At 50.4% G+C, this 27,512-nt stretch overlaps 2 protein-coding genes and 1 long non-coding RNA gene across 8 annotated transcripts in view; 2 read left to right on the top strand and 1 right to left on the bottom strand.

Moving 5' to 3' along the window:
* Positions 1-2,650, top strand: part of CFAP251 (cilia and flagella associated protein 251) — a 95,633-nt gene extending 92,983 nt beyond the window's left edge. The window contains exons 20-21 of the mRNA XM_010599893.3: positions 814-915; positions 2,526-2,650. Of these exons, the coding sequence (XP_010598195.2) occupies positions 814-915; positions 2,526-2,650 (227 nt within the window). The remainder of the gene's footprint in view (positions 1-813; positions 916-2,525) is intronic.
* Positions 911-18,259, bottom strand: LOC104846891 (uncharacterized). 3 transcript variants are annotated; one of them, XR_010318567.1, is made up of 6 exons: positions 18,075-18,259; positions 6,997-7,161; positions 5,194-5,389; positions 4,466-4,646; positions 2,005-3,847; positions 911-1,381 (listed from the first exon to the last, which is right to left on the bottom strand). It is a non-coding gene; the product is annotated as an uncharacterized LOC104846891 (long non-coding RNA). The 3 variants fall into 3 exon arrangements; XR_002783699.2 differs by having other exon boundaries at positions 3,635-3,847; XR_010318568.1 differs by lacking the exon at positions 18,075-18,259 and adding an exon at positions 16,815-18,060.
* Positions 18,260-18,368: 109 nt separating this feature from the next.
* The window catches only part of BCL7A (BAF chromatin remodeling complex subunit BCL7A), a 33,063-nt gene continuing 23,919 nt past the window's right edge, over positions 18,369-27,512 (top strand). Inside the window, exons 1-2 of one of the 4 annotated variants that reach the window (XM_023539255.2) lie at positions 18,369-18,583; positions 26,327-26,408. In XM_023539255.2, the coding sequence (XP_023395023.1) occupies positions 18,492-18,583; positions 26,327-26,408 (174 nt within the window). In that variant the 5' untranslated portion in view covers positions 18,369-18,491. The remainder of the gene's footprint in view (positions 18,584-26,326; positions 26,409-27,512) is intronic. The other 3 variants (XM_023539256.2, XM_003420293.4, XM_003420294.4) reach the window with 3 other exon arrangements.

Raw genomic sequence — 27,512 nt, 5'->3', positions numbered from 1 at the left:
TTCATCTCGTCAAACTGAGCATTTATTGGCTGCTTTTTTTTATTTCTATATACAAGCCTCCACGTATTATCCCAGGCTTAATGTATTTTCCTTGGTTTAATTTTCCCACTTTTAGTACCACATAAGGAAGCATAGGAGCCCTGGTAGCACAGTGGTTAAGGATCCATCTGCTAACCAAAAGGTTGGCAGTTTGAATCCACCAGCTGCTTCTTGGAAACCATATGGGGCAGTTCTCCTCTGGCCTGTAGGGTCACTATGAGTCGGAATTGACTCCATGGCAACGAGCTTGTTTTTTTTTTTAAGGATGCCTAAGGGGCATTAGTGGTTCAGTGGTAGAATTCTCACCTTCCGAGAGGGAGATCTGGGTTCGATTCCTGGCCAGGGCACCTCATGTATAGCCACATGTCAGTAGAGGCTTGCATGTTGCTATGATGCTGAATAGGTTTCACTGGAAATTCTAGATTCAGACTGACTAGAAAGAAAGGCCTGGCAATCTCTTTCTGAAAACCAGCCAGTGAAAACCTAAGAATCACACCAGTCTGATCTGTAGCCAGTCAAGGGGATGGTGTAGGACTGGCCAGCGTTTAGTTTCATTGCATATGGGGTCACTCAGAGTCGAGGACCGACTTGATGGCAGCTAACAACAACAAGGATGCCTATGTGACAGTAACCTGGAACTCTCTAGATTGTCTCTGGGTCTAAAGAAAAGGAAGGAGCAAAATAATTCTAAGACCTTGGAATGATACTATTAAGCTCTGACCTCATGCTGAGCCCCCGGAGCTCAGCTGCCCCCTTCTCCTTTCTGATACCCAGGTGAACACATGACGCAGGAGGAGATGTTGGATTGCTTTGCCACGCTGTTTGGCATGAACCCAGAGGGCTGGAAATTGGAGCCTGCAACCACCTCTTTCAAAGGTACTGTGGCCTGCTTTGTCCGGGCATGTAGCCGTGACTCACTCCTTTGTTGTAGACTTAAGTGCGTTTCTCTCTCTTGACGGGTGCAAGATGCTGTCCTCAATCCCATGTGCATGACAGAATCCTACATGAATGAGTTATGAAAAGACCAAGGGAGCAGTGGTCACATCGGAGAGACGAAAGCTTTTGTTCCCGGGCTCACTGCCTCCTTTGTGTCTTCCGGCCTTGCTTTTCCCTTTTGTCCACTGACCTGGTCTTCATCTTTCCAGTTTGGGTGGGTGAATATCGGCCCAATCAGAGGATACCATATGGAAGTTGTTTCAGAAGAAGACATAGGTCCAGAGGGACCTGGATAAGGAAACATGGTGGCTGCACAAGGACAGTGTCAGAACTGTAAAGGTTTTAGAGATCCTCCTCCTCTCTCGTCTGGCTGGAGCCTGAGCACTCCCACCTTCTTCCTTAGTCACTGGAGAGTGAAAAAATGGGCCAGAAGTTAGGGTTATGAACTGAAGCTCAGAAGGAACCACCCCAAACAGCTCTTGGGGCTAGCTTGTACTGGGGCATCTCCACTGCCCAGCCAGGGGGCTCTGCCCAGTGACCCCAGGCCTGAGTGTGTAGGGAGGAGCAGAGATTCCTCCCCAGTTGGCCTTCTCCCTCTCCTTTTACTGTCCTTTTCCAATTTCAGCCTAAACAAAAGTCCAAGACTCCAGTGGATCTAGACTCTGCTACCTCATGGGTCATTTCCAACCTTGCATCTGGTTCAAGATCCCCAACCTATCCCCTTACGTCCTTCAGATGTTTAACTTTCCAAACTGGTATATATTTAATGTTCTTGGGAAACCGTGTTGGCGTAGTGGTTAAGTGCTACGGCTGTTAACCAAGAGGTCGGCATTTCAAATCCACCAGGCGCTCCTTGGAAACTCTATGGGGCAGCTCTACTCTGTCCTATAGGGTCGCTATGAGTCAGAATCGACTTGATGGCAGTGGGTTTTTGGTTAATGTTCTTAACTATCTCATGGCAGCAAAATCAATGATACCGTGTAGTTAAGGCTGATGAGGGCAGTGGTGGTGCAGTGGTAGAATTCTCACCTTCTACGTGGGAAACCCAGGTTCAGTTCTCGGCCAGTGCACTGTCCATCGGCAGAGGCTTGCATGTTGCTATGATGTTGAACAGGTTTCAGGAGAGCTTCCAGATTGAGACAGACTAGGAAGAAAGGCCTGGTGATTGACTTCTGAAAATCTTGAAAACCAAATGGATCGCAGCAGTCCAATATGCAGCCGATCATGGGGATGGTGGAGGACAGGGTGGCATTTTGTTCCTTTGTGCACCGGGACACTGTGAGCCAGGGGCCGACTTGATGGCAGCTGACAACAGCAACAGCGAAAACTTTCCAACGCGGTTTGCAAAGATTTGGTTAACGGCCTCAATTCAGTGAAGGAAGGATTTTAACCGATTTCTACCCAAGGGTTTGTAAGGCGTCAAAACCAAACAATAGCACAAAACACCTTTCACTCTTTTAGTATTATTTCCTTGTGTTTTTAGAAAGTGTGTCTGAGTTAGAAAGCTAATGGTTGTGAAGGCATTTGGTTTTCTTATCTTGTTTGTCTAGGTGCAGAAATTTGCCTTGAAGAAGCACTCCCGGACGAAATCACAGCAGAAGTATTCACGACTCAAATTCTTGGCTTAACCATTTCAGAAGATTCCGGACAAGATCATATGGTCCGTGAAGTATAAGGAATATTGGTAGCACAAAGGACTTTGTGTTTTGTCTTTTTCCCCCCAAGAGGCGCTGCTTTCCTTATACTTCCGTATCCTTACTCTATAATCTTTGAATTTGTAGGCATTAAAATGGTAAGCCATGGAATTCACAAAGCTGTATGTTCTACTGTTTCTGAAACAGAAAAGTGGGTAGAGGCAAGAAAAACACTGGCAGCTGATGTCAGTGTGGCTGGATACCCTGGTCCATCTGCCTCTGGACCCAGAGGGTGGTGTGGTCTCTGGGGACAGAGACAGCCTCAGCCAGAAGCCTGGAAGTGACGGTTATTTAGCCTATTCCCTTCCCTTCTCTGGAAGTACCTCCCACAGCTTGGCCTAATGTGGCCAAACGTGAGTCCTCACTGCCAGTTGTTAGCTGGGGAGGAGGTGCAAGGGGTGCTGGGCTCCTGAAAGCCCCTGGTTGTGCCTTCTCATTAGCAAAACACCTAAGCAGCTGTGTGCAGCCGTTACGAAGAGCATCGCCGACCATGCTTAACGCCGGTGGCAACTGCAAACAAGAACACAGAAAGCACCCATAGGCCCTGGCTGCACTGCACCTGGACCAGAAACCACACTGTGCGCCTGCTGGGTAGGATTCACCTGTACACACATACCACACACTCCACTGAGCATAGAAACACATAGTAGGCCTAAACAGGGGCCAGCTCCCCACTCTCAGGGCATTTAAAAAACAAAAACATCTGTTGCTGCGGAGTCGAATCCAAATCATAGCGACCTACAGGACAAAGTAAAACTGTTCCATGGGGTTTCCCAGGCCGTGATCTTTACGAGAGCAGGCTGCCAGGTCTTTTCTCCTGTGGGAGTGGCTGGTGGGTTCAGACTGCACACCTTTTGGTTAGCAGCCAAGCTCTTAACCACTGCACCATCAGGGTTCCTTTTGGGACATTTAGGGGACATGATATCCAAGTTTATAGCAGTATTTTGGCCTTGAAAGTAGAGTACCATTTTAGTGTAAACAGATGGAAATCATAGTCTGATTTCAGAGTTTTGTCATCGGTTACGGTGTCTCTTTCAGGCAATGTTATTCAAATGTTATTCTTCACACATGCTCACTCTGACGCACCCTCGCACCCAAGCCAGGCTCTTCCGCAGAGAAGCTCCCATTTGAGATGACGGTTCTGATCCACTTAAAGTTATTTTCTAAGGAGCAGAGACCTGTGTAAGAGAAACGGTTCATGCACAGTGCTCCTGTGGCATGGTACCTGTAGAAAACGGTGTAGGGGAGGTGCCTGACCTCCTCCAACCCCACAAGGGGGAAGGAGAACCAAGATCAACAGTGCAAGGCTGATGCCCATGAGGTGGAGGCCAGACAAGCCTCCCCTCTCTGCCATCTTTACTAATTCTGACACCAACCGTCCCTCCCATAGCACTCTCTATTGGGTTCAGCTCACAGACCATACTCACGATTATGGGGTTTATTAGTGAAGTAACAATTACAGCTCAGGCTTAAGAATACTGAGGATACAGTTCTTCCAACAGGATAGCCTCTCCCCACCTGTGCTCACAGGCAGCCTCTCCCTGGCCCTCTGTCTCTGACCAAAGGCACTCGGCTTTCTCTCTGTTGGCTGGGAAGCCCACTGCACCGTCTCCTGCTGCCAGGTCTCTCCTTCCTTGGTGGTGGCGGGCTCCTCCCTTTGCTCTGGCATTGGCTCTCTTTTAAGGCGAAACTGACCAATCCCCTTGGTAACCCACCATTACCCTATCACACAATCACCTGGGTGGGAGTTATAAGACCATGGCTAGAAAGGCCACGCACAAAAGTAATTAACCCACCACAGTGTCCAGTCGGCATCTGGCATGGCGAGAGTCTTTGGAACACCATGGAGCAGGGAACAGAGCCACCTACTCCAGACAGGTCTGTGTCACCGTGACCTCAGCCAGACACCCCAGCCAGGGCTCCACAGGCGCTCACTGGAGTGTGTCGCGGGCTTGGTAACCTCGTTTACATCTTGTTCTTTTTTAAAAATACAAAAAGAAAAGGGAGATAAGCTTTGTGAAGCAATTTTGCAGCTGCTTAGGGCTTGGGAGCTTTATTACCGAGACATTTAAAAATATTCTGGGGACACATTAGGGAACAGGAAATTCTCGAATGACTTGTTGTTCTCTCAAGAAATGACTCGGAATTGGATGCAGTCTGAACACCAACCTGGGGTTTCGTTCACGAGGTCTGGCACATTCTGATGTGCTTATCTGTGACACACGTTGGAATAATCATATTCTGACAGAACCAACCGGTGACCGACTGGACCCACCATGGCTGATCAGGGCCTGGGACCGCTGTCAAACCCAGGCTGAGATCTCTCTCTGTCCTGAGCTATGGACACTCATTCACCAAGGCCAAGATAGCCACAGGCAGCGGGATTGGTGGCAACCACACTTCCCTTCCTAGCCTGACGTGGCTCATGGGGCCCCTTCTCACCCTGGGGACCCTGTCCCAGAGGTGCTTTTGTTTTAGGGTCTCTTGACCTGTTTGACAAGGGCACAGAGGAAAAAAGATGCACCTGTCAGCCCCAGGAGGGTGGTGGAGAGGTAGGGTGTCAGTGCCCCGGCCCAGACACAGACGTGGGAGCAGCCTTCCTGCCCAGAGCTCATCAGGGGGATGGCAATGCAGCGACAACAGCAAGAGAGGAAGAAGAGGCTTGTACATCAGGACTTTTGGACAAAATTCTCAACACCAAAAAGCATGTTGTGAGGTCCCTGTGAAAAAAAGAATATGATTTCAGATGGGGCCTCTGACGAGCTGACCTAATATGTCCAGATTTCTTGCTTCTAGTTTTCAGGAACATGGAGAATAAGGGTTCTTCTAGGGACCTCCCCCACCCCACCTCCCTAACCCAGACCCCCAACCCGATTCCTTCTCAGCATGGTGCCTGCTCTGGAAGCCGATGGCCTTGGCCGGTCTCCTTTTCTGCTTCTGCCGTCCAATAGCTACCTGTGTAACCTTGGGTGTGGCTAATAAGCCTCAATTTCCTCCGGGAACTCCCCTAATGTGGTCATGAGGATTAAAAGAGAGAGCACAAGTAAAACAGTGCTGGCTGGCATGGGGTACCACTCAAAATATGACCGAAAAAACCAAACCCATTGCAATCGAGTCAATTCGGACTCATAGTGACCCTACAGGACAGAATAGAACTGCCCCATAGAGTTTCCAAGGAGCAGCTGGTGGATTCGAACTGCTGACCTTTTGGTTAACAGCTGAGCTCTTAACCACTGTGCCACCATAGCTCCTAAAATATGACAGCAGCTACTGTTATTACCAGCAGAAGGCAGAAACTGTGCCTGAGAGCTGGGAGACATTTCAGGAGAAGAAACTTCTTTCCATTCCAGGGACTTAGTCTCAGTTAACATTTACTCAAATAAGGGCCTATAGTTTCACCAAAATAAAATAAATTTTTAAAAGAGGAGTCTCTCCTAGTTTGGGCCCTCGGTAGATATTTGTTGAATGATCAAATGAATGAACTTGAAACTTCAATGCTCCTTTAATAGCTGACTTCGCTTTTGAATAGTAGTGAACGCCAGGTCCTCAAAGGCCCTCTACCTCCAGGGTCTGCAAACCTTCTCGGTAGAGGGCTGGAGAGTAAACATTTCAGACGTTGCCGGCCATACGGCCTTGGTTGCAGCTCCCCAAGGCTGATGTTAATAGAGCAAAAAAGCTGTATGACTACATGCAAACGAATGAGCATGGACGTGTTCCAGTCAAACTTTATTTATGGACGTTTGATTTGGATTTCATAATAATTTTCAGGTATCATGAAATATTATTCTTTTGATTGTTTCCAACCACTCAAAAGTAAAAGCCATTCTTTGCTCACGAGCTATACCAAAACAGCAGAGATTTGGCGCCACTGGCTATAGTTTGCCGACCCCTGCTCTAGACCACAGGCTATGGCTACTCATTCCAACAGACTTTTACAAATAAAAAGAATTTGCACAAAATATCTGATGAATGCTCTTCAGAAATGTCAGGGTCATAACAAACAAGGAAAGATTGAGAAACGGTCCCAGATCAGAGAAGATGAAGGAGATGTGATGACAAAATGCAACGTGGGATCCTGGGTGGGACCCTGGAACAGAGAAAGATGTTAGTGAAAAAACTGGGGAAATTCGAATGCGGTCTGAAGTTTGGTCAATAGTGTTGCACCGACGTTAATTCCTTAGTTTTGATAAACACACCACAATTATGTAAGATGTTAGCATTAGGGGAAAGGACATCATGGTTGGTAAAGTAGAGGGTCAGTGAAAACAAGGGAAGCCTTTAATGAGATGGATTGACACAACAGCCGCAACGATGGACTCAAACATACCAGTGATGGTGGAGATGGTGCGGGGCCAGGCAACATTTCGTTCCATTATATGTAAGGTTGCCATGAGTCAGAGCCGACTGGATGGCAGCTAGCCTCAGGGGAAGCTGGGTGAGGCGTATACGGGAACTCTCACTCTGTGTACTATTTTACAGCTCTTCTGTAAATCTAAAATGATTTCAAAATTAAAAAGTTAGGAAAAAAAAAAAAAAACCCAGACCTACGGGACTGTTTGAGACTGGAGGACGGGACTGTTTGAGACTGGAGGACTCCCTGGGACTATTGCCCTGAGGTACTCTTCAAACCCTGAACTGAAACAAACCTCTGAGGTCACCTTGTAGCTGAATAACAAATTGGCTCAAAAAATGATGACTATAACCTGTGAGTACTGTGCTCTTAAAAAAAAAATATATATATATATATATGAGAACAAATAGTCAACAATTACTTTAAAACAAAGATGAGAAGGTAAGAGGGCAGGGAAACAAGATTAATGGAAACAGAACAATGAGAACAGAAATAATGAGAATGTTCATGCGTTGTGAAGAATATAACCAAGTTCACTGAACAATTTCTGTAGAACTGGTTGAATGGAAACCTAAACTGCTGTGTAAACCATCACCAAAAACACAATTAAGTGTGGTTTAAAAAAATGAAACTCGTACTTCCTCTCTGACTCTATCACCCCTGGATTCTTTCCATGCCTCCCCCTCTGAATCCTCGAGCAAACTCTCCTGAAGCCAGTCAGTGCCCACTGCTCTGGGGTCCTCTGACTGTCCTTCGTCAGTACAGGCCCTCTGCTGTGCTTCAGGGTAATGCAGAGCAGGAGGGCCTTCTGTTAAAACTCTGTGTCCTCAAGCCATTGCTGCCCTAGGCCACTGGGGTTCTCGGCTTGAGTATGTGCTGAAGGGATTCGGCCAGCAGTTACCCAGCAGGCAACTGTATGGAAACTGTCTATCATAAATAGACACAGGGCACCGGGAGGCATGCCACCCTACTCAAGTATCATCTAACCACCCTCTGTAAACTGAGCTTGAACGAATACTAAAAAAGCAAACAGCAGTGTTCATTGCGGCATTAGTCACAGTAACCACAAGGTGGGAACGGCCTAAATGTCCATCAGCAGATGAACGGATAAACAAACTGTGGCATATCCATCCGATGGAACCTGGTTCAGCCATGAAGAGAGATGAAGTCCCCACACATGCCACGACATGAATAAACCTTGAAAAGATTATGCAGAGCGAAATAAGTCAGTTACAGAAAGACAAATGTTATATGATTCTACTTACATGAAATATCTAGAATAGGCAGAAGTGTGGAGACCAAAGCTTATTAGTGATTACCAGGAGCAGGAGGGAAGGGAAAAGGGGAACTCATTACTTAGGGTGCACTGAGTTCCTCTTAAGGGTGGTGGAAAAAATTGGAAACGGATAGTGGTGATGGTTGTACAACATGATGAATGTAATCAATGTCACTGAATTGTGCATGGAAAAAATGCCGAAATGGCAAACGTTATGTATATTTTCACCGCAATTAGAGTATCGTTCAGGGTGCCTTCCCCAAGGAGCAGCCCAGAGCAGTGGGCGGAACTCTGGACCAAAGACCCAAAGCTGAGATAACACCTCCAGCGCACCAGGCCTGGGCCCACTCCACACGAGAGGACAAGGGGAGGCCGGGCAGTGGTGAAAGGAGAGCGTAGGGACATGGCCGCTGCCCAGTGGCTCCAGTCTCCATTTAGAATCTGAGAGAGATGGACTTCGTTCATTTATCTACTCCTGGATTGAGCACATCTTTACTGTGTGCTGGCTCTGTGTGAGGGCTGGGTGTTCAGGAGGAACAAGACAGCACGGTACGTGTCTTCAGGGAGCTCGTGTTAAACACATAACCTGTCATTGCAAATTTGCCCAAAGTCACAGGGAGAGGCCAGGGCCGCATGAGAGGGAATGACAAGAGGGGAATATGTTTTAGAAAGGTGGTCAGAGACCATCTCGGAAGATGAGACATTTCAGACCTGAACGATGAGGAGCCAGCCACGCCAAGAGAGAGCTTGGAATTTCCAGACGGAGGAGACGGCCTGCACCAGAGCCTAGAGCTGCTGCAAGATTGTGTGGTGGGACCACAGGGGGCACTGTAGGCTCCAGACGAGGTCGGCAGGAGTCTAGCATGCTCTCTAGCATCCCTACAGCGCTACGTAATTCTATGATCCTTCCCCAGGACTCTGAATAGGAACGTTTTCATGTGAGAAATGGGCAGGCGTGATGGAGGCCAGCCAAGTTTTCCCAGTGGAGGACCAGGCCATTCTCACGTCTTCATATCCAAAGAAACGTGGGACGGGCCATCATTCAGAGGATTCCAGGGAAGACCATAAAGAAGTCGTGTGTGGTCAGCCCTGAACTTGGTGTGTTCATGACGCTACCCAAAAGTAAAAGTTCACAGTGGAAGGAAGTTCCAGGGGTGGCTTAACCAGTGAGCAAAGTACGTGAAAAACAGGTGGAATTGTGTGCTACAGATTAGTAAGTAAGCACAAGGAAGCCTGTGTGTTCCTTGCTCATTGGGTGACCCATCCGTGACAGCAGGTGTCAGCCCCCAAAATCTTAATGCCTTGAGGCAGCATCTTTTCATCTTTCTAAGGTTCCCAGGGATTTCAACATTTTTAAAAAAGGTAATCAACCATGTCATTTTCACAGTGATCTTACTGTCCTTTCCTGTTGTTGTTAGTTGCCATCGAGTCAGTTCCGACTCATGGTGACCCTATGTGTGCAGAGTAGAACTGTGCTGTACAGGGTTTTCAAGGCTGCGACCTTCTGGGAGCTGATTCCCAGGCCTGTCTTCCCAGGCACTGTTGGGTGGGTTCTAATCGGCAGCCTTTTGGCTCATAGTGGAGGGCTTAGCCATCTGAGCCAGCCAGGGACTCCACGTTCCTTCCTGCGAAATCGTATTTAAATCTATACCCAACAGAGTCCGTGGGGATTGCCACGGGCAGCCCGGAATAGAGCAAAGCTTCAGTCAGTACTGCTTACCCCTTCCTCCATGCCCCGTTGGTCACCTCTGCCTCTTACACTTCTCTGGGATAGATGGCAGAATGGCAGTAGCTTGTGGCCCACAAGGAGTCTCCCTAGAAGTGACCTCAAGGCCAACTGTGTGTGCTGGGCAGCGTGGCACGTGGCGTGGTGCTTGCCCTTAAGACAGCTGTACTGCAGTGAGGTAAAGAGACAAGCCAACAGCAACTATAGCATCATGTGATGGGCAATGGGAGCACCCACAACAGATGGGTGGGCAGGGGGAGGAGGTCAGGGAGGGTGGAATAGAAATCATGTAAATGAAAAAAAGACATCTAGGCAGAGGGACCAGCATTTCTAAAGGCGGGAGATGGCATGAGACCTCTGAGGAATCCCAAACGATTCTGAAGGGTGTCTGAGGTGTGGGGGCAGGAGGTCAGCCCAGAGAGGGCAGCGGCCACGTTATGAATGTTCTGGAATGCCACATCAACCAGCTTAAACTGGATGCTTAAAGTGAAGAGGGAGAGTTAGGATCAGATTGGGTTATCTTAGAGGCATGGGATTGGGTGGCGCAGTGAGGAGAGGACTCCAGTTGTGCGGGGAGAAGAGAAGGGAAGAACTGTGGCAGGAGAAGAGGCATCCTGGAAGTAGGACTGCTTGGGTACGGTATCAACTAGGATCTTTGGTTTGTAGCAATAGACAGTGGCTTTGATTAGCTTAAGAGAAAAGGGACTTTATTTACCAGGTAACTCACAGAATCAGTGGAAAGACTGGAGAAGCAAGCTCTGAAAATGAGCAGGAACTAAAGAAGGCCAGGACGCCACTGGGCACACTCAATGCCTCCAGTACCCCGAGGCTCCCCAAGACCACTCCTGCTGTGAAGCATTTCTGCATCACCCCACACCACTCCTTCAAAAATCAAGGTCAAATTCAAAATCAGTGAGATACTACACAACTCCCACTAAAAAAAAAACTCTTTGCCATTGAGTTGATCCTCCCACTAGGATGGCAAAAATAAGAGACAGACACTAACAAGTGTTGGCGAGGGTGTGGAAAAATCAGGCCCCTGAACCATTGCCAGTGGGATGTAAAATGGTGCAGCTGCCGTGGGAAATGATTTGGCAGGTCTTCAAAAATAGTTACCATATGATCCAGCAGTTCCACTCCTAGGTATGTACCCAAGAGAAATGAAAACACAAAAACTCGTACACAAATACTCATAGCATTATTGGTGATAGCCAAAAAGTGGAAACGACTCAACGTCAGTCAAATGACGAATGATAAAATGTGGTCTATTCCCACAATAGAACGTCACTCAGCCACAAAAAGGAATGAAGTTCTGATATATGTTACAACGTGGATGAACCTTGAAAGCGTTATGCTAGGCGAAAGAAGCCAGGCACAAAGGACGACATATATTGTATGACTCCATTTATACGCAATGTCCAAAATAAGCAAATTCCTAGAAATACAAAGTAGATTAGTGGTTGCCGAGGGCTGGGAGGAGAGGGAAGGGGGAATTACTGCAAATGGATATGGGGTTTCTTTTTCAGATGATAAAAATGTTCTTAAATTGATTGTGGTGACCGTTGTACAACTCTGTGAATATACTAAAAACCACCGAAGTGTATACTATAAAAGGGTGAATTTTATGGTATGTGAATCATATCTCAATAAATATTATTTTTAAAAAAGCACAGTTATGGCTGGAACCATCCATGAACTGGCTAAGGTTTGGGACCCATGCCCTGAACCTACCTACCTAGAGGAAAGGAGACTGGCCCCTTTTTGTTTCTTTAGTGGGGAGGCTGCCTCCCCCCTCCACTGGGTCGATTCTGACTCATAGTGAAGAGTCAGGACAAAGTAGAACTGCCCCATAGGATTTCTAAAGTTGTAATCTTTACAGAAGCAGACTGCCACATCTTTCTCCTGGGGAGCCGCTGGTGGGTTTGAACCGCTGAACTTTCAGTTAGCATGTGAGCACTTTAGCTACTGGCCCCAGCAGGGCTCCTTCCAACAACAGAAAATTCCAAGGCCTCCCTCCTGTCTGAAACTCAGCATGAAGAGCCAGAGTGGAGTGGGGAAGCCCAATGCCTGCAGTCGGGAGAACTGGGTTCTGGTCCCAACTCTGCACACTGGCTGTGGCCTGGCCGGACTGTAGCTTCCTTTTCCATGAAAGGAGGCCGGGGACCAGATGCTTGGTTCTAGATGCACACCCTTCCTGCAGCGTGCCCGAAAGTTTCCTTCTGAACGGACTAGATCGCCTGCTGTGGTTGGAGCTTTGTCTTCAAGGTTTCTCCCTTTGCTTGTTGTAGCTGCCATCGAATCGGCCCTGGCAGCCCCGTGCAGAGGGGAACACAGCAGCACCATACGCGCGATCATTTCTGCATGTAATCACCAGGACTTTGTTCCTATTCTGTCTTAATCTGGAAACTCCACTGAAACATGTTCAGTGTCATACCAACATGCAAGCTACCACTAACAGATAGGTGCTGGTTGCATATGAGGTGCATCGGCCAGGAATTGAGCCCGGGTCTACTTCATGGAAGGCTAGAAAGCTACCACTGAACGACCAACGTGCCCTTCCCTCTTTGCTGCTGTTTTTGTATGCCATCAAGCTGACTCCAACTCACAGTGACCCTATATGAGAGAGTAGAACTGCCCCACAGGGTTTCACCAGGTTCACCACGTCGTTTCTCCTGCAGAGCCGCTGGTGGGTTCGACTGCTGACTGAGCGCTTCACCACTGCACTACCAGGGCTTCTTTCCCCCTTTGCTAGACCTTGCTAATGACCTGAGCACCTCCATTTATGCAAACACATGCTTGCCTGCCGCTGTCGCAGGTGAAGACCAGAGCAGCAGAGAAGCACCAGCGCAGGGACTGTCCTTTCCTCATGGTTTCACATCTCCGTTCCGGAGACAGAAGCCTCCTCCACCCCACGGTGGCAAACAAGCCTCCATCCCAGGGAATGTTTAACAGCAGGAGTGGATTAGACTTGAACTGAACGACCCAGGAGACAGGAGCAGTTTGATTTCAGGTTTTAGAATGGACATAAAGAGGCCAAGTCCCCTATTTAACGAATGGTTTTCCCTGGATACATGTGCCAGGCCCTGTTCTAAGTGCTTGACAAATATTAATGTGTGTAACCCTCATAACAAGCCTGTGAGATAGTTGTGATCATTATCCCCATGTTATAGGGGGAGCACAGAGAGGTTGGGACATTTGACACAAGCCACAACTAAGTAACTCGCTTCTGTAACCCTACGACCACTCATCTACCATGTCTAATCATAACTAACATTTGTAGAGAGCTTAACTTCCAGTCTCTGGTAATGGTTATTCAGGCTAACTCTCAAACAACTAAGAAGGCTAGGAAAAAAAAAAAAAAAGGTATTGAAAAACATCTGAAAAGCCACAATGTGCTGAAAAGATAGTGAGGAATTATCAGGCTGAAACTGAAGGGAAAAGAGAACCCCGAAAAAGACTCCAGCAAAGAGGCCACTCTCACCTCGCAGATATTTGCAAATCCTAGCATATTTCAATAATGGTCGTATTAACTGGTCTTCCTTGTAGGCGTATGGATATTATCCTATCACAGACAGCGTTATACTTCAGGATAGATCTTGAAATGTTCTTTTTGACGATGAATACAACACCATTCCTCTTCAATTTGTCATTCCTGGCATAGCAGACCATACGATTGTCTGATTCAAAATGGCCAATACCAGTCCATTTCAGCTCACTAATGCCTAGGATATGGATCTTTATGCATTCCATTTCACTTTTGAGGACTGCCAATTTTCCTGGATTCATACTTTGTACGTGCCATGTTTTGGTTATTAATGGATGTTTGCAGCTGTATCTCCTCGTTTCCAGCGGTACCACATCAGTAAATGAAGGTGCAGAAAGCTTGGCTCCATCCACGTCATTAAAGGTGGACTCTACTTTGAGGAGGCAGCTCTTCCCACCTGAGGGGCTCGTCTTCCAGCGCCGTATCAGACGATGTTCAGCTGCTATTCATAAGGTTTTCACTGGCTGGTTTTTTCAGAAGTAGGTCCTTCGTCCTAGTCTGTCTTAGTCTGAAAGTTCAGCTGAAACCCGTCCACCTAGGGTGACCCTGCTGGTGTATGAGATACCAAGAGGAGGAAATTGGTGGACAGGTTTCAGCTCTTGCAAGAGCTTCCAGACTAAAACTAGTTAGAAGCACCTGGTAATCTGACACAGCCTTGCTTGCTGAAAGTGAAGAGGACTTGAAGCACTTACTGATGAAGATCAAAGACCACAGCCTTCAGTATGGATTACACTTCAACATAAAAGAAAACAAAAATCCTCTCAACTGGACCAACAAGTAACATCATGATAAATGGAGAAAATACTGAAGTTGTCAAGGATTTCATTTTACTTGTGTCCATAATCAGTGCCCATGGAAACAGCAGTCAGGGAATCAAATGATGTATTGCATTGGGCAAATCTGCTGCAGAAGACTTCTTTTAAGTGTTAAAAAGCAAAGATGTCACTTTGAGGACTAAGTTGCTCCTGACCCAAGCCACCATGTTTTCAGCACGCGAGAGCTGAATGACGAATAAGTTAGACAGATGTAGAATTGATGCCTTTAAATTATTGTGTTGGTGACGAATGTTGAATACACCATGGACTGCCAGAAGAATGAACAAGTCTGTCTTGGAAGAAATATAGCCAGACTGGTCCTTGGAAGCGAGGATGGGGAGACATCGTCTCAAGTACTTCAGACATGTTATCAGGAGGGACCAGTCCCTGGAGAAGGACATCATGCTTGATAAAGAACAGGGTCAGCAAAAGAGAGGGAGACCCTTAACAAGATGGACTGACACGGTGGCTGCAGTGATGAGGGAGACTCTCCCCACAATAACCTGGGGCCCCAGTGGACATTAGTGGGGTGGTACACTGGCAAATGTTTAACAAACAGCTCTGGGTGGGGAAGGGGAAGGAGGATCCTGATTTATAGCATTTGCCCATGGCTGTAGTGTAAATGGAAACTCCGGTGGCATAGTGGTTAAGTGCTACAGCTGCTAACCAAAGGGTTGGCAGTTTGAATCCACCAGGCGCTCCTTGGAAACTCTATGGGGCAGTTCTACTCTGTCCTATAGGGTCGCTATGAGTCAGAATCGACTCGACAGCACTGGGTTTGGTTTTTTGGTTTGGTAGTGTAAATATTCTCACCATGGCTGACTTCAAGCTATTAACATGAGGTCACTAAACACAGAAGAGGGAAACGCAAGCCTGTGAGCCAGCTGCAGTACATCACTGACCCCACCCATAGGTTATAATAAGCAAATTCGACTTATACACCCTGCAGCCTGTATTTACATGGCCCGGGTGGTCCAGGAACCACAAGCCCTGAACTTGGATTGAGGTAGCCCTGGACCATCAGTTCCTTCAGGATCCTGGGAGAAGCAAATATAAACCATCCCTAAAGGAAAGTTACTTCATCCTAGGCCTCAAATTATTCCTATAAATCACGTTTAAAATACAATGTCTGGCCTGGTCAAAAAGAAGCAGGCATACCACAAGGAAATACGATACCATGAGCAAGAACTAGCAGAAACAGACCCTCAGCTACTTCAAATGCTAGAATTTATCAGACTCAGGCTATAAAACAACTGCGCTTTGTTGAAGAAAATAAAGGAGTCCTAAAATATCTTCAGGGGACAAGAAACTATAAAAAGTGACATACTAGATTTGTAAAGAACATTTGTAGAGTTTTACAGTTTAATCAAGGATCGAAAACACAAATACCTTCAGGGGCCAGACAGGTAACACAAATGAGTAAAGTGGTTGGATGAGCACACTCGTGAACTGGGGGACGTCGTCTGAAGGGCACAGCGTGGTCCCTTGATGGGGACAGTGGGGGCCCAGTGTTGCCAGATCTACTGCTATTTCTGAATAGGCTGGATATTTGGGTTTTCCTTTTGGTAAAATACAAGTAACATAAAACTGACCATTTTAGTCATTTTAACGTTTACAATCCAGTGGCATTAAGCGTAACCACAATGTTGTACGACCACGTCCTCTGTCTAGTTTCAGAACTTTTTTGTCACTTCAGAAGGAAACCCCATGCCTATTAGCAGTCTCTCCCCATCCCCACTGCTCCTCAGCCTCTGGCAACCACTAATCTGCTTTCTGGTTCTATGGATTGGCCTATTGTGGGTATTTCATTTAAGTGGAATCAGACAGTGTTTTTCCTTCTGTGTCTGCCTTCCACTGCCTTCCAGCATTCATCCATGTTGGGGCATATGTCTGTACTTCTTTTGTTTTATGGCCAAATAATATTCTATCGTGAGGATTTTCGTTTATCTATTCACCAATTGCAATTGGGGGTTTTGACATGATATCCTTCTATTTTCAATTAAAATATTTTTAAAAGTCCTGCACAGCCCAAAGTACATATCTGCTGGCTAGATCCAGTCAGACGTCTGTTTTATGGCCTGCTGTTCCATGGTTTCCCATATAATCTTCAGGATGATTCTCTAAGTGCCTTTCTTTTTTAAAAATTTATTTTTATTGTGGTAAAGACATATTAACAAAACATTTGCCAATTCAACAGTTTTTACATGTACAATTCAGTGGCATCATGTTCATCATGTTGTACAACCATCATCACTGTCCGTTTCCAGATTATTCCACCACCATTAACAGAAACTCAGTGTCCCCCTAAGCAATGACTCCCCACTCTCCCTCTCTCTGTACCTCTGGTAACCACTAATAAACTCTGGTCTCTGTACATTTACAGTCTATTTCATATAAGTGGGATCATATAACATTTGTCCTTTTGTGACTTACTCCACTCAGCGTAATATTCTCAAGGCTCGTCCATGCTGTAGTGAATCTGGACTTCATTTCTCTTTATGGCTGCTTAATACCCCACTGCATGGATGCGCCACATTTTGTTTATCCAGTCATCTGTTGATGGGCCTTTAGCTGCTTCTGCCTTTTGGCTGGTGTGAAAAGTGCTGCAATGAACGTTGATGTGCAGGTTTCTGTTTAAGTCCCTGCTTTTAATTCTTGTGAGTGTATATACCTAGGGCTGGAATTGCTGGGTCACTGAGGTTAGTGCTGTTATCTTAATTTTCACATCAGGAATTTGAGTTTCAGAAAAGTAAAATGACATGCCTGGGAAAGACACGCGCAGTCTCCCTCTACACTTCCCCCTTAGAGCTTCTACAAAAAAAAAAACCAAACCTCGGGGGAAATTGCTTGAGATTAGGATGAGTGAGAGCTGGAGATGTAGGTTATGCCTAAGACCTTGGACATAACTCCTCGGGACTCAGTTTTGCACCTGGAAGTGACTGGCGTTGGAATTGCTAAGGCTGCCCCTTTCATTTTCCTGAGCACTCATGGGGCACGACTGGGTGCTGGTCAGATCTAAACAGCTGCAGCCAAACATAAAGGTGGGGGCACCTGGGCTGTCCTGATAATCGTCTATTCCTCCACAGGGCTGTCCTGAGGTCTAATGGGAAGAAAACTGCTGTCAAAAGCCCTCTCCGTGGGCTGGCCAGTCCTTTTCACCTTCCCGGAGCCTGGCACTTATCCGGAGTGCCATCAACAGCTTCAGTTTAAATTGTAGTTCTCTGACGGAAACCCCAGCATACCCCTCATCTTAATTATGGCGAGGGCACCTGATCTTAAGGTAAGGGCACCTAGTAAAAGGCTGAGGGTCACTGAGCTTTTCCTACGCAGAAAGCTGTTTAAAAAGCACGGCCAACTGTTTCCCGGGATCTGCCACAGGCCCCCTTCCTTCCATCCTAGTTTAGCCAAAGGGCCCAGCGTCGGGGCGGCGAGGTGTCAGCCCGCGTGTTGAAACGGGGAAGAGGGCGAACGAACAGCGATCCGTATTTCTCAACTCTCTCCAAGAGCAACTCGCGTCCCGAATCGCCGCCTTCAACTCTGAGAAGTCAAGAGCCCCACAGGAAACTTGCATTATTGCAACCGCTACAACGAACCCGGGCCCGGAGACAGGCAGCCGAGCTGGCTCCCAAAGAACGCGCGCCCTGCCAGGCTGGCTGTCCCGCCAGCCTGCCCTCCCCAAGGGACCCCCAGCACCTGCGGCCTCCGAGGACTTGTCCGCGCGCGCGGCCCACGCTTCCCCCTCCACGTGCCCTCTCGGCCGCGGGGGCCCGGGTCGCCGCGCCCCCTCGCCGCCCGGGGTCGGGGTCCCGGGCGCCTTCCCCGGGCAGAAGCCGGGGTCGCGGCGCGCGGCCCGAGCCTGGGGCGCTGCCGGGCCCGGAGGCCGCACTGGCGGCGGCGGCGGCGCTGCTCCCCCGCTCGGTGCAGCTGCCGCCCGGCGCTTGCGCACTGGGCCCGGCGCGCGGCGGCACAGGCTTTGTGTGTATGTGTGTGTGAGTGTGTGAATGCGTGTGTGAGTGTCTGTGTGAGTGAGCCGCGAGCGAGCGAGTGTGGCCGCCGCGGAGCGCGAGCAGGACCGGCGGCGCGGCCCCAGCCTCTGTCGCCGCCAGCACCATGTCGGGCAGGTCGGTTCGAGCCGAGACCAGGAGCCGGGCCAAAGATGATATCAAGAGGGTCATGGCGGCTATCGAGAAAGTGCGCAAATGGTGAGCTGAGGCGCCTCCTCGCCGGGTGCCGCGGCCGCACAAAACCCGGACGCCCGGTCTCCGCGGCCCCAAGGGTCCGCCCGCGCCCCTCGCCCGGGCCGCGGGCCCAGAGTTGGCGCGGGTGGCGGGCGGGCCGGGTCACCTGCGCGAGCCGGGACCGCGGCCGCTGCCCAGGTGCGCTCGCCCGGCGCCCACCTGGCGCCGCGGCGGCGGCGGCGGCTCGGAGGCGGCGGGCGCGCGGGGCGGCGGGACCGGCGGCGGGACCGGCGGCGGCCCAGGCACGGCGCGCGGCCGGGAGGGGACTCGGGGCCGGCCCAGAAGCCATTTCGTTTTGTGCAAGTCACATGAAAGCGGCTTCCCGCGCGCCGGGCCGTGATGCCGGCGGAGCGGAGAGCGCGAGCTCCATTGTGCAGGCTCCGAGCGGGCCGCGTCTCCTCCCCGCGCGCCTCGGGCGGCGAGCGCAGCGCCGGCCCCGCGCCCTGCCCGCACGGCGTCTCCGCCGCCCGCTCCCGCCTCCCAGGCCCGGCGCCCTCGAGTCTGTGGAGTTTGCAGAGCGCCAGCCGTTTAAATTTAGCGCTTTGGGCTGCCTGGAGAGAGGGCTTTTGGCGAGGAAGAAAGACGGGGGCGAGCGCCGGGAGGAAGCGATGCCGGTGGGGCGGCCGGGGCGCCGGGCACCCACTCCCACCGCCCACCCGCACCGGCTGCGGGGCGCGGGGTACGGCTGGAGGAGATTTGGAGGCAGCAAAAGTGCTCCTGGGCCGCGCCTGCCTTCCCCCAAACAGAAGCTCGTGTGTGTTTTGCAGGGAGAGCCGTTGTTTTTGTTCTCTACTCGGGGGCAAAAGGAACATTTAGGGTCGGGGGCGCGTGGTTTTCAAGCTCAAATGAGCTCCTGGCTGCTGTGGCCCTCGTAATCATTGTGTTAAGAGCCTTCCCCGGTCTCGGCGGGTCTCACCCTGATCGGCCCCAGGCCAGGCCCGAGGCTGAGCCGATCCAGGTTGGGGTAGACTTTCAGAGAACTCCAGGCTCCCGGGTTTCAACTTTATTTTTTTTTCCTCCCACGGCTTCACCAGGGTACGGGAGGGAGAGGAACGGCCGCAACGCTGTCCCCGAGTGTCAGCACCCACGGTCTCGCCCTGCCCCTTTATTTAAAGCTCTGAAGGTGGGCAGGCCCGGTGGCAGGGTATATTTACGTTTTGGGGTGTCATTTCTTGAGTCGCGCCTCCATCTCTAAAAATCACGGGGGGCCGAGCCTCTAGGTCCGGCAGTGTCACAAGTTCGCTGTCCTTTCTGAGTCAAACCCAACAAAAAAAGCAAGAGAAAAATCAATAAAGTCCACGTGCTCCGGGGCCTCCTATGGAAAGAGCTGTCTGTGGATGGCCGGATGCCCGGCCGTGGGCTGGGTTTGGCTCCAACGGGACAAAGAATTTTCAGAACCGTGAGAAGGGAGGCTATTCAAAGTTGAGATCCGAGTCGCCGGTGCTTCGGTAGCTTCCCTGGCCTGTGCGCACACAGTGGCCGGAATGGAGCCTTTTAAAAATGGCAGAAACAGCTGCAGGCTAAAACGCAGCCACTGGAAAACAAGCCCTGCCAACTCCGTTTTCTGTAGGATTCCCAGGTGGGAAGGCTGGAGTTGTCCTGTTGCAAAGAATGGACTGGTGTCTGGGCCTGAGCCCCTTCTGTGGCCATCCTGGAGGCTAGGAAGGAGCTGGAACAGGCGGCCTTTCTCTGCTGGAGAAGGCTTGGTGGGGCCTCCTGCCCCAGGGTGGGAGCCTGGCTGAGGCCCTGCACCCTGACAGCTGCTCCTGCAGGCCCACCAGCTGCTCCACACAGAAGGCAGATGGAGAGATGGGGTTTTCTACCCAGCAAGCCCCAGAGCCAGACAGCCCCGGAAGCCTGCACAGGACAGCCAGGCGTGTTTGGGTAGAGGGAGTCTCTCTCCCTCCCTGTGTTTTGGGAAACATGTCTTGTCCTTTAAAGATGTCAGGCAGGCTGTGGGAACTAACAGATGGCCTCCCAGCCCACTCCCTTGCTGTGACCTTACCATGCAACTTGTCAAAGCCATTGTAAAAAAGAAGTCCTGTGCTCCTTGCCCCTTAGGGTGGATGAGGACCAAATACAGTCAGGTCTCCAAAAGCACCTGTCCTAGCACGTGGGCCAATTACCAGTTGCCCTCCAGTCAGCTTCGACTCATGGCAACCCCATGTGTAGAATTGTGCTCCATAGGGTTTTTGACTGCTGATTTTTTGGACGTAGATCGCCAGGCCTTTCTTCCGAGGCATCTGTGGGTGGAGTTAAACCTCCAGCCTTTGGGTTAGCAGCCAAGTGCGTTAACTGTTTTCACCACCTGGGAACTCCTGGTACATTGTTTTTAGTTGTCAGTTTTGACTCATGGCGACCCCTTGTGTGCAGAGAACCGCTCCATAGGGTTTTCGAGGCTGTAATGTTTCGAAAGCAGATCGCCGGGCCTGTCTTCTGAGGTACTTCTGGGTAGGTTCGAACCACCAACCTTTCATGTAGGAGCACTCATTAAATGTTGTTGATATAAGGTGGACTTTGTAAAAGTCTTGCGGATTTTTTTTTTTTGCCGCCTCTGAGCCCAAAAAAAAAAAAAAAGGCTTCTTTTCTTCACTGCTTGGGTTTAGTAGCTGTATCTCACCTTCGCTGTACCTTTAGAATGGGCCTTCCAGTTGGAGGTTGAGGCTTTGAGTTGTTTATTAACTGCGTGGCTGTTAACCATGCATTTCACCACGGCTGAGACTTCGGGCTGCCAGATTTAGCAAGTAAAAATACAGGCCACCCAGTTAAATTTGAATTTCAGATAAACAACAATTTTTTTTTTAGTGTAATTATGCTTCATGCAATATTTGGGACATACTTACACTAAAAGATCATTCATTGTTGATCTGAAATTCAAATTTAATTGGGTGCCCTGTATTTTATCTAGAGGAAGACTGAGGTGTCTGAGGTACCGTTTTCCCTATAAACCTAGGGTGATGCTTCTCCTCAGTTTCGGTGACCCCTAAAGCCCTCTCCCCCTCTGCCAGCCTGACCCCCCAACTCCAGGAAAAAGCCAGGAGCCCTGGCCTCCCTGTCTGTAGCTTCTGTCCCTTTCTCCTCTCCTTTCTGTGTGGTGCTCCAGCAAAGCTGGAGGTGGCGTATGAGCCCCCAGCCAGAAAATGGCAGAAGGAAAAACAAAATGGTGGGCCCCCTTTTGAGTAACTGGGCCAAGGTTGTGAGGCCCAGTGTGTGTGGAGAAGGGAAGCCGGAATCATTAGATAGGAGGCAATGGCTCTAGCTTAGCCCGAGACGCCCAGGCACAGGGTCTGAAGGTTCCCTTGGGGACATGCGGTGAGGACTGGGAAGCCTGTTCCCTGAGGACTTCCCAGCCGTCCCTGGGGGAGGGGGAGGTTTGACCGTGCCATGGGCCTCCCCCAAGCACCTCAGGGCGGGTCTCATCAGAGGGACCCTCCTGCCAGGCAGAGGTGGGTCAAATGGGCCTGGGCGAGCCACAGGCCAGACCTCCTCAGGTGACAAGGATGAGCCCTGGAGGTGACTACCATGTGAGGGACTTAGAACTCCGAGGGAGACAGTAGAGTCCCCATGGAGGGAAGGTGGCACCAAGATGGCTGGCTCTTAGACCTGACGTTGGAAACTGGCCTTGCCAGGAATACCTGGGATGGGTATGTGTGGTTTCTATAGGAGCTTGTGCTGAGGAGGAGCTTCTGGATGGGTGCAGTTTACACAGGAGTCCGTGTTGGGGAGGAGCTTTTGGGGGGCTGTATTCGACTCGACGGCACTGGGTTGTTTGGGTATTACTATACAGCTGGAGCCCATTTAGCCCATTTTGTCTTAGGAGCCCAAGTCTGGTGGGGACAGAGAGGTAATTAAGTCTGGTAGGCTACCAAAGGAAACCCTGGTGGCGTAGTGGTTAAGAGCTACAGCTGCTACCCAAGAGGTCATCAGTTTAAATCCGCCAGGCGCTCCTTGGAAACTCTATGGGGCAGTTCTACTCTGTCTTATAGGGTCGCTATGAGTCAGAATCAACTCGACAGCAGTGGGTTTTGGTTAGGCTACTAGAGGCCTTCAGAGCAGAAAGGCTCTGGGCTTATCCAAGGGGCAGCTTTGTGGGAAGGTTGGCAATGTCAGGTGTGGCCTGGTAGGCGTGAATCTGGCCCGGTGCCCATGGGGTCCAGGTCTGTGCTCCCAGTGGGGGATCTGAGGGAGCCACAGGCCCCATCTAGAGTAGTTCTCTCTCCTTGGGGAATGTGGGGCCAGATCCGTGAACTTCAAGAGGAGCCAGGAATGTGGATTTTCATGTGGAGTCTGATTTTTTTTTGCCAATCAATTCAGATTTTTAAAGAAGCTCTGTTCAGGTCAAACAAAACCTGCCTATGGGCCGCTTGTTCGCCCTGTGGTGTGAGGTCACGGGTAGAGCTTCATGCCCTTGTGGGGGGTGTTCTGGAGAGACGGGTTTGGGGGCAGGTGACAAACTTCAGCTGTGCCACTGGGTTTGTGTGGCGTTTCCTGGGGCTCTGCCAAACTTGCCGTGAAACCCCTTAGTCCCCTCTGGACTCACACCTGAGCCCCCGGCCCCCATCCCTCTGGGTGGCTGCTGTCCTGGCGTTAGTCTGAAGGTCAGTTCTGTAGCCACCTCACCATCCACACTTGGAAACGCAGGTACAAAATGATTTTTAAATTCTGAGTGACTTTGGGGACTTGGCCGAAAGAGTCGCCAACTGGGGTAAAGGGAGGCTGGACTGAGAGCTTGACCGCTGTCCTCTCCTGACCTGCCGTGGCCTGAAAACTCCGTGGACAACAATGGCAACTGAAAACATTAACCCCGGCTCATGTGTGGCCTGAAAAACCCTGCTCTTGGGCACATTTCCTGCTCTGAAAGGTGTCCTGTGTATTGCAAACCAATTACTTTTTCCTTTTTTTTTTTTTAAACACAATCATACTTTGGACTTACTGTAGCCCAGGCTGCTGGTTGAGGGCTTGTGAGCAGTGAGTGGCTTTGGCTATTTGCTGGGGATTCTAGCAATTTGTGCTTCTTTGTCCAGCTCCACATCAAAGACTGTTCTGTGGAATGGGTTCTTAGTTTTCACAGGGGACAGAATTGCATGATGGTGCCAAAGATGGACTCTGGGATTGGCCCAACAGTCTGTGCCCGATCCTTGTTCTGCCACTTGGTAGCTGTGTGACTGCAAGTAAGCGACCTAATCTCTCTGGGTCTTCCGTTTCTCTAGATATAAAATGAGATAACAGTGGGCCCCCTTGCATTGCATGTTGGGTCTCTTGGGTGCATATAAACAAAACATTAGCACAAAGCCTGTCCCCTAGAATAAAGTGGCTTTTATAATTGTTGCTTTCCTTGTCATTGAGGCTATTCCTAGGACTTTCCTATCCCTTCCAGGCACCCTTCTGATCATTAGCAGTGGAGGTGGTAAAAGGTTGGGAGTGGATTATCCATGCTGCCTGTCCGAGGTAGAAGCTGGGCAGGTTGTAACTTAGCCAGGTCCCCGCACTTACCCTTTCTGGCCTGATGGAAGTGGGGGCAGGGGAGGCTTCTCCTAAAAGCAGTAAGGCTTCAAGGGTTTGAATACCGACTCGGGAAAAACCTTCATCTCCCCATGCCTCAGTTTTTCTATCTGTCCAGTGGGAAAGATAATGTTTCCTATCATGCAAAGTGAAGCAAAGATTAGAGAAACAGTGTATCCATTGCTTATGGAGTCTCTGGGTGGTACAAATGGTTAAGTGCTCACCTGCTAACCAAAAGGTTGGTGATTTGAATCTGCCCAGAGGCATCTTGGAAGAAAGGCCCGGCAATCTATTTCCAAACAGTCACAGCCGTTGAAAACCTTGTGGAGCACAATTCTACTCTGAAACACGTGGGGTCGCCATGAGTCGGAGTCAACGGCAACAGGTTTGTGTTCTTTTGGTTTATGTACAGAGCTTAACATGTGAAATGTACTAGAAACGGTCACTGTTGTTGCTAGGTGCCATCAAGTCAGTTTTTGACTCGTGACCCCATGTAATAGAGTAGAACTGCCCCGTAGGATTTTCTAGGCTGTAATCTTTATGGCAGCAAATCGCCAGGTCTTTCTCCCAAAGAGCTGCTGGGTAGGTTCAAACCGCCAACAGGGGCTCCTATTGAAATGGTCACTGGTATTAACAATGATAATAATAGAAGCCAGGCCCTAGCTTCCTCCAGCAAGTACAGGTATCGGAGTAGGCAGAGAGAGTTTTGGGGGTGGAGGTGTCTGTGGTTGGGCTTAGCTGGTTTGGAGTGTGTGCGTGTACCTAGAGCCCTTTGGGGAATGGTGCTGGGTGGGCTGGCACATGAGAGCCACACACCACAGAGGGGGAAGTCACGGTCGAGTCTGGGCCTGGAGGCTGGAGGAGGTGCCAGGCAACCCGTGAGTCATGCTGCTGAGGTCCCACCTGTACTAGGTGCACGTCTGGGCCTGACACCCATTGTGGGTCTCTCGAATCGGCCAGTTTCCTCATGGAGGGTTGCATAGGTACTTCGTGGTCTCCCAGGACTCCTGAGACTGCAGGGGCTTGTGTCCAGAGCATGGACTCGAGCCCACACATCCTGGATTCAAATCCCAGCTGTGTCTCTCTGAGCGTCAGTGTCTCGTGTGGGACTCTGGTGTTCCCTCCCAGTGGGATACAGAGCCACTGGAGTGTCTGCGGCAGGAAGTGACATGGCTTATGTATGGGGTCAAGGACGGAAGTTCGGTGCAGTAGCAGTAATGTATGGTGTGACAAGGCTTCATCCAGAGAGGTGGTGAAGGGGGTGGCAGTAGTTACTATCTTTCATGAAAGCCATTCACCCCTTTTCTTCCTATAGGTGGTAACTCATCTTCTCTTCCATAAACCTGCCCCTGGCAGTGAATGGGGGCCACCAGGGCTTGGTCCTCCAAGAATTGAGAACTGAGGTGGGGGGGGGTGGGGCGGGGTGGACCAGCTGTCAGACATGGGCATGGCTGAGATCATAGATCATGGACCCCCTGCCATTTGCAGAATTGAGTGGGGGTCACGGAGTGCTCTGCTGGCCTGTCTCAGCCTCAGGCTGCTGCCCCAGGTCTGGGTAGTACTTCCCTTTCACAGAGTCACCCCCCTGGGGACTGAGGTCACTGAGCACCAGGGTTGTAGCCTGCCTCGTACTCCCGTTGGCTGCTTCCAAAGGATGCTTGCCCAGAAGAACGGGTAGTCGTGCACCTTTTCTGCTCCCGCTTCTCCTACCCAGACCTCAGAAGCATGGCCAGGAAGGCAGGACAAGTTTTAAGTAGCCCTGGTGGGGACCCCCGCATCAGTCCCAGGAAGAGGCCAGGCTGATCTGTGGCCCTCCGTTGCCCAGGGTGCGTGGGCTGGCTCCGAGGAGCTGGCGGTGATGTGGGGTGAAAGCCAAGGCACCTGGGCCTCATTGCCCTTGTCTCCAGGAATGACCACAGTGGCAGCCCCCCATCAGTATTTCCCACAAGCCAGGCACTGTGGGCGCCACTTGACATGTGTTGTCTCACATATTCCTCCTGACAGCCCCGAGAGACAGGCCACCTTGTGTTTTAACAGATGGGGAAACTAAGGCGCGTGGTGGTGATGCAACTTGCCCCAGGGCCCCTGGCTCATGAGCAACAGAGCTGGGATTCACACCCACCCCTGTATGGCTTCTGCGTATGCTCCTGACCCTGGGCCCTAAACCCCATGTCCTGGTCACAGGCTCTTTCTCATCCTCCACAGGGAGAAGAAGTGGGTGACCGTGGGTGATACGTCCCTACGAATCTACAAGTGGGTCCCTGTGACGGAGCCCAAGGTTGACGAGGTGAGTATGCGGGGTGGTCCCACCTGGGGTGTTCACTGCCTGCCACCATGGGACCAGCTGGGAAGCAGAAGGACCCAACTTAGGGTCCCTACCCCTGCCCTTAGTGCAGCCACAGAGTTTGACCCTCAGAGAGGTGGACAGTGTCACCTGCATGCCATTTCCTCTGGGCTGAGTGCCTGTGGTTTGCCACTGGGGACACACCTGGAGAACAGAGGTGCCCCCCAGCACCCTGAGCATGGTGGTTTGGGGGGCAGTGTAGTGGTACTGACAGATTGCCCCTTCCCCATCATTGTAGCTCTTGTTCTTGGGCACCATATCCTTTTCAGGCACCTGCTGAATGCATTACTGCATTATCTCATTTATGTCTCATACTGACTCTGTGGCGTTGATCTCTTTAGCCTCTCGGTACAAACGAGGAGATGGGCTCAGAGAGGTGAAGCCACTTCCCTAGAGGCACACAGCGGGTGTCAGAGCTGAGCTCAGGACGACTGACTCCAAAGTGTGTGCTCTTTCTACCCTAAGAGAGTCCTCTGGTGGTTGGAGCCACTGGTGACAGGAGTAGGATTGTGCAGGAATTCCTGGACCCCGGTGGGGGTCCCAAGGGTGCCACAGGAGGGCTGGCGCCATCCCTACCACGACCACTAGAGGGAGCTCCAGCAGCTGTGCTTGGTCTCCAGAGGGCTTCGTGGTGGCAGCCAGTGGCCCCACATGACAGACAGGTTTTTAACCTTGTGGCTCCCGGGCCTGTGACCCCCAAATATGCTGGTCAGCTGCTCTCATTTCTAGTCTTAAAACCCAGAGCAGTCTCACCCAGAACCAGTCCTCCTGCCTGGACTGCCTTCTTCACCCGCCAGCCTCAGTCCTCTCCTTCAGGGAGATGGCTCAAGCTGAGCCCACGTGGCTCCAGTCACTCCTGGGACCAGGTCAGTGTAGGCATCATAGGTGAGTGCCATGGGGGCCCAGTCTCCTCCCCTGGTTCCGTGACCTCTCCCATGTGTTTGTGTCTGCTGGGCTGACAACTGGGCACTTGTAGCCCCTTCTAGTCTGGCCCAGACTCATGGAGGCACGAGGCTGTTCCCTGAAGTCTTGATCCCTGTCCTTGCT

The sequence above is a fragment of the Loxodonta africana genome, chromosome 19 (genome assembly GCF_030014295.1).
Source record: "Loxodonta africana isolate mLoxAfr1 chromosome 19, mLoxAfr1.hap2, whole genome shotgun sequence".
Lineage (NCBI taxonomy): Eukaryota > Metazoa > Chordata > Mammalia > Proboscidea > Elephantidae > Loxodonta > Loxodonta africana.
Note: the sequence above shows the minus strand (reverse complement) of the source record. Positions and strands in the feature narration are given on the sequence as shown.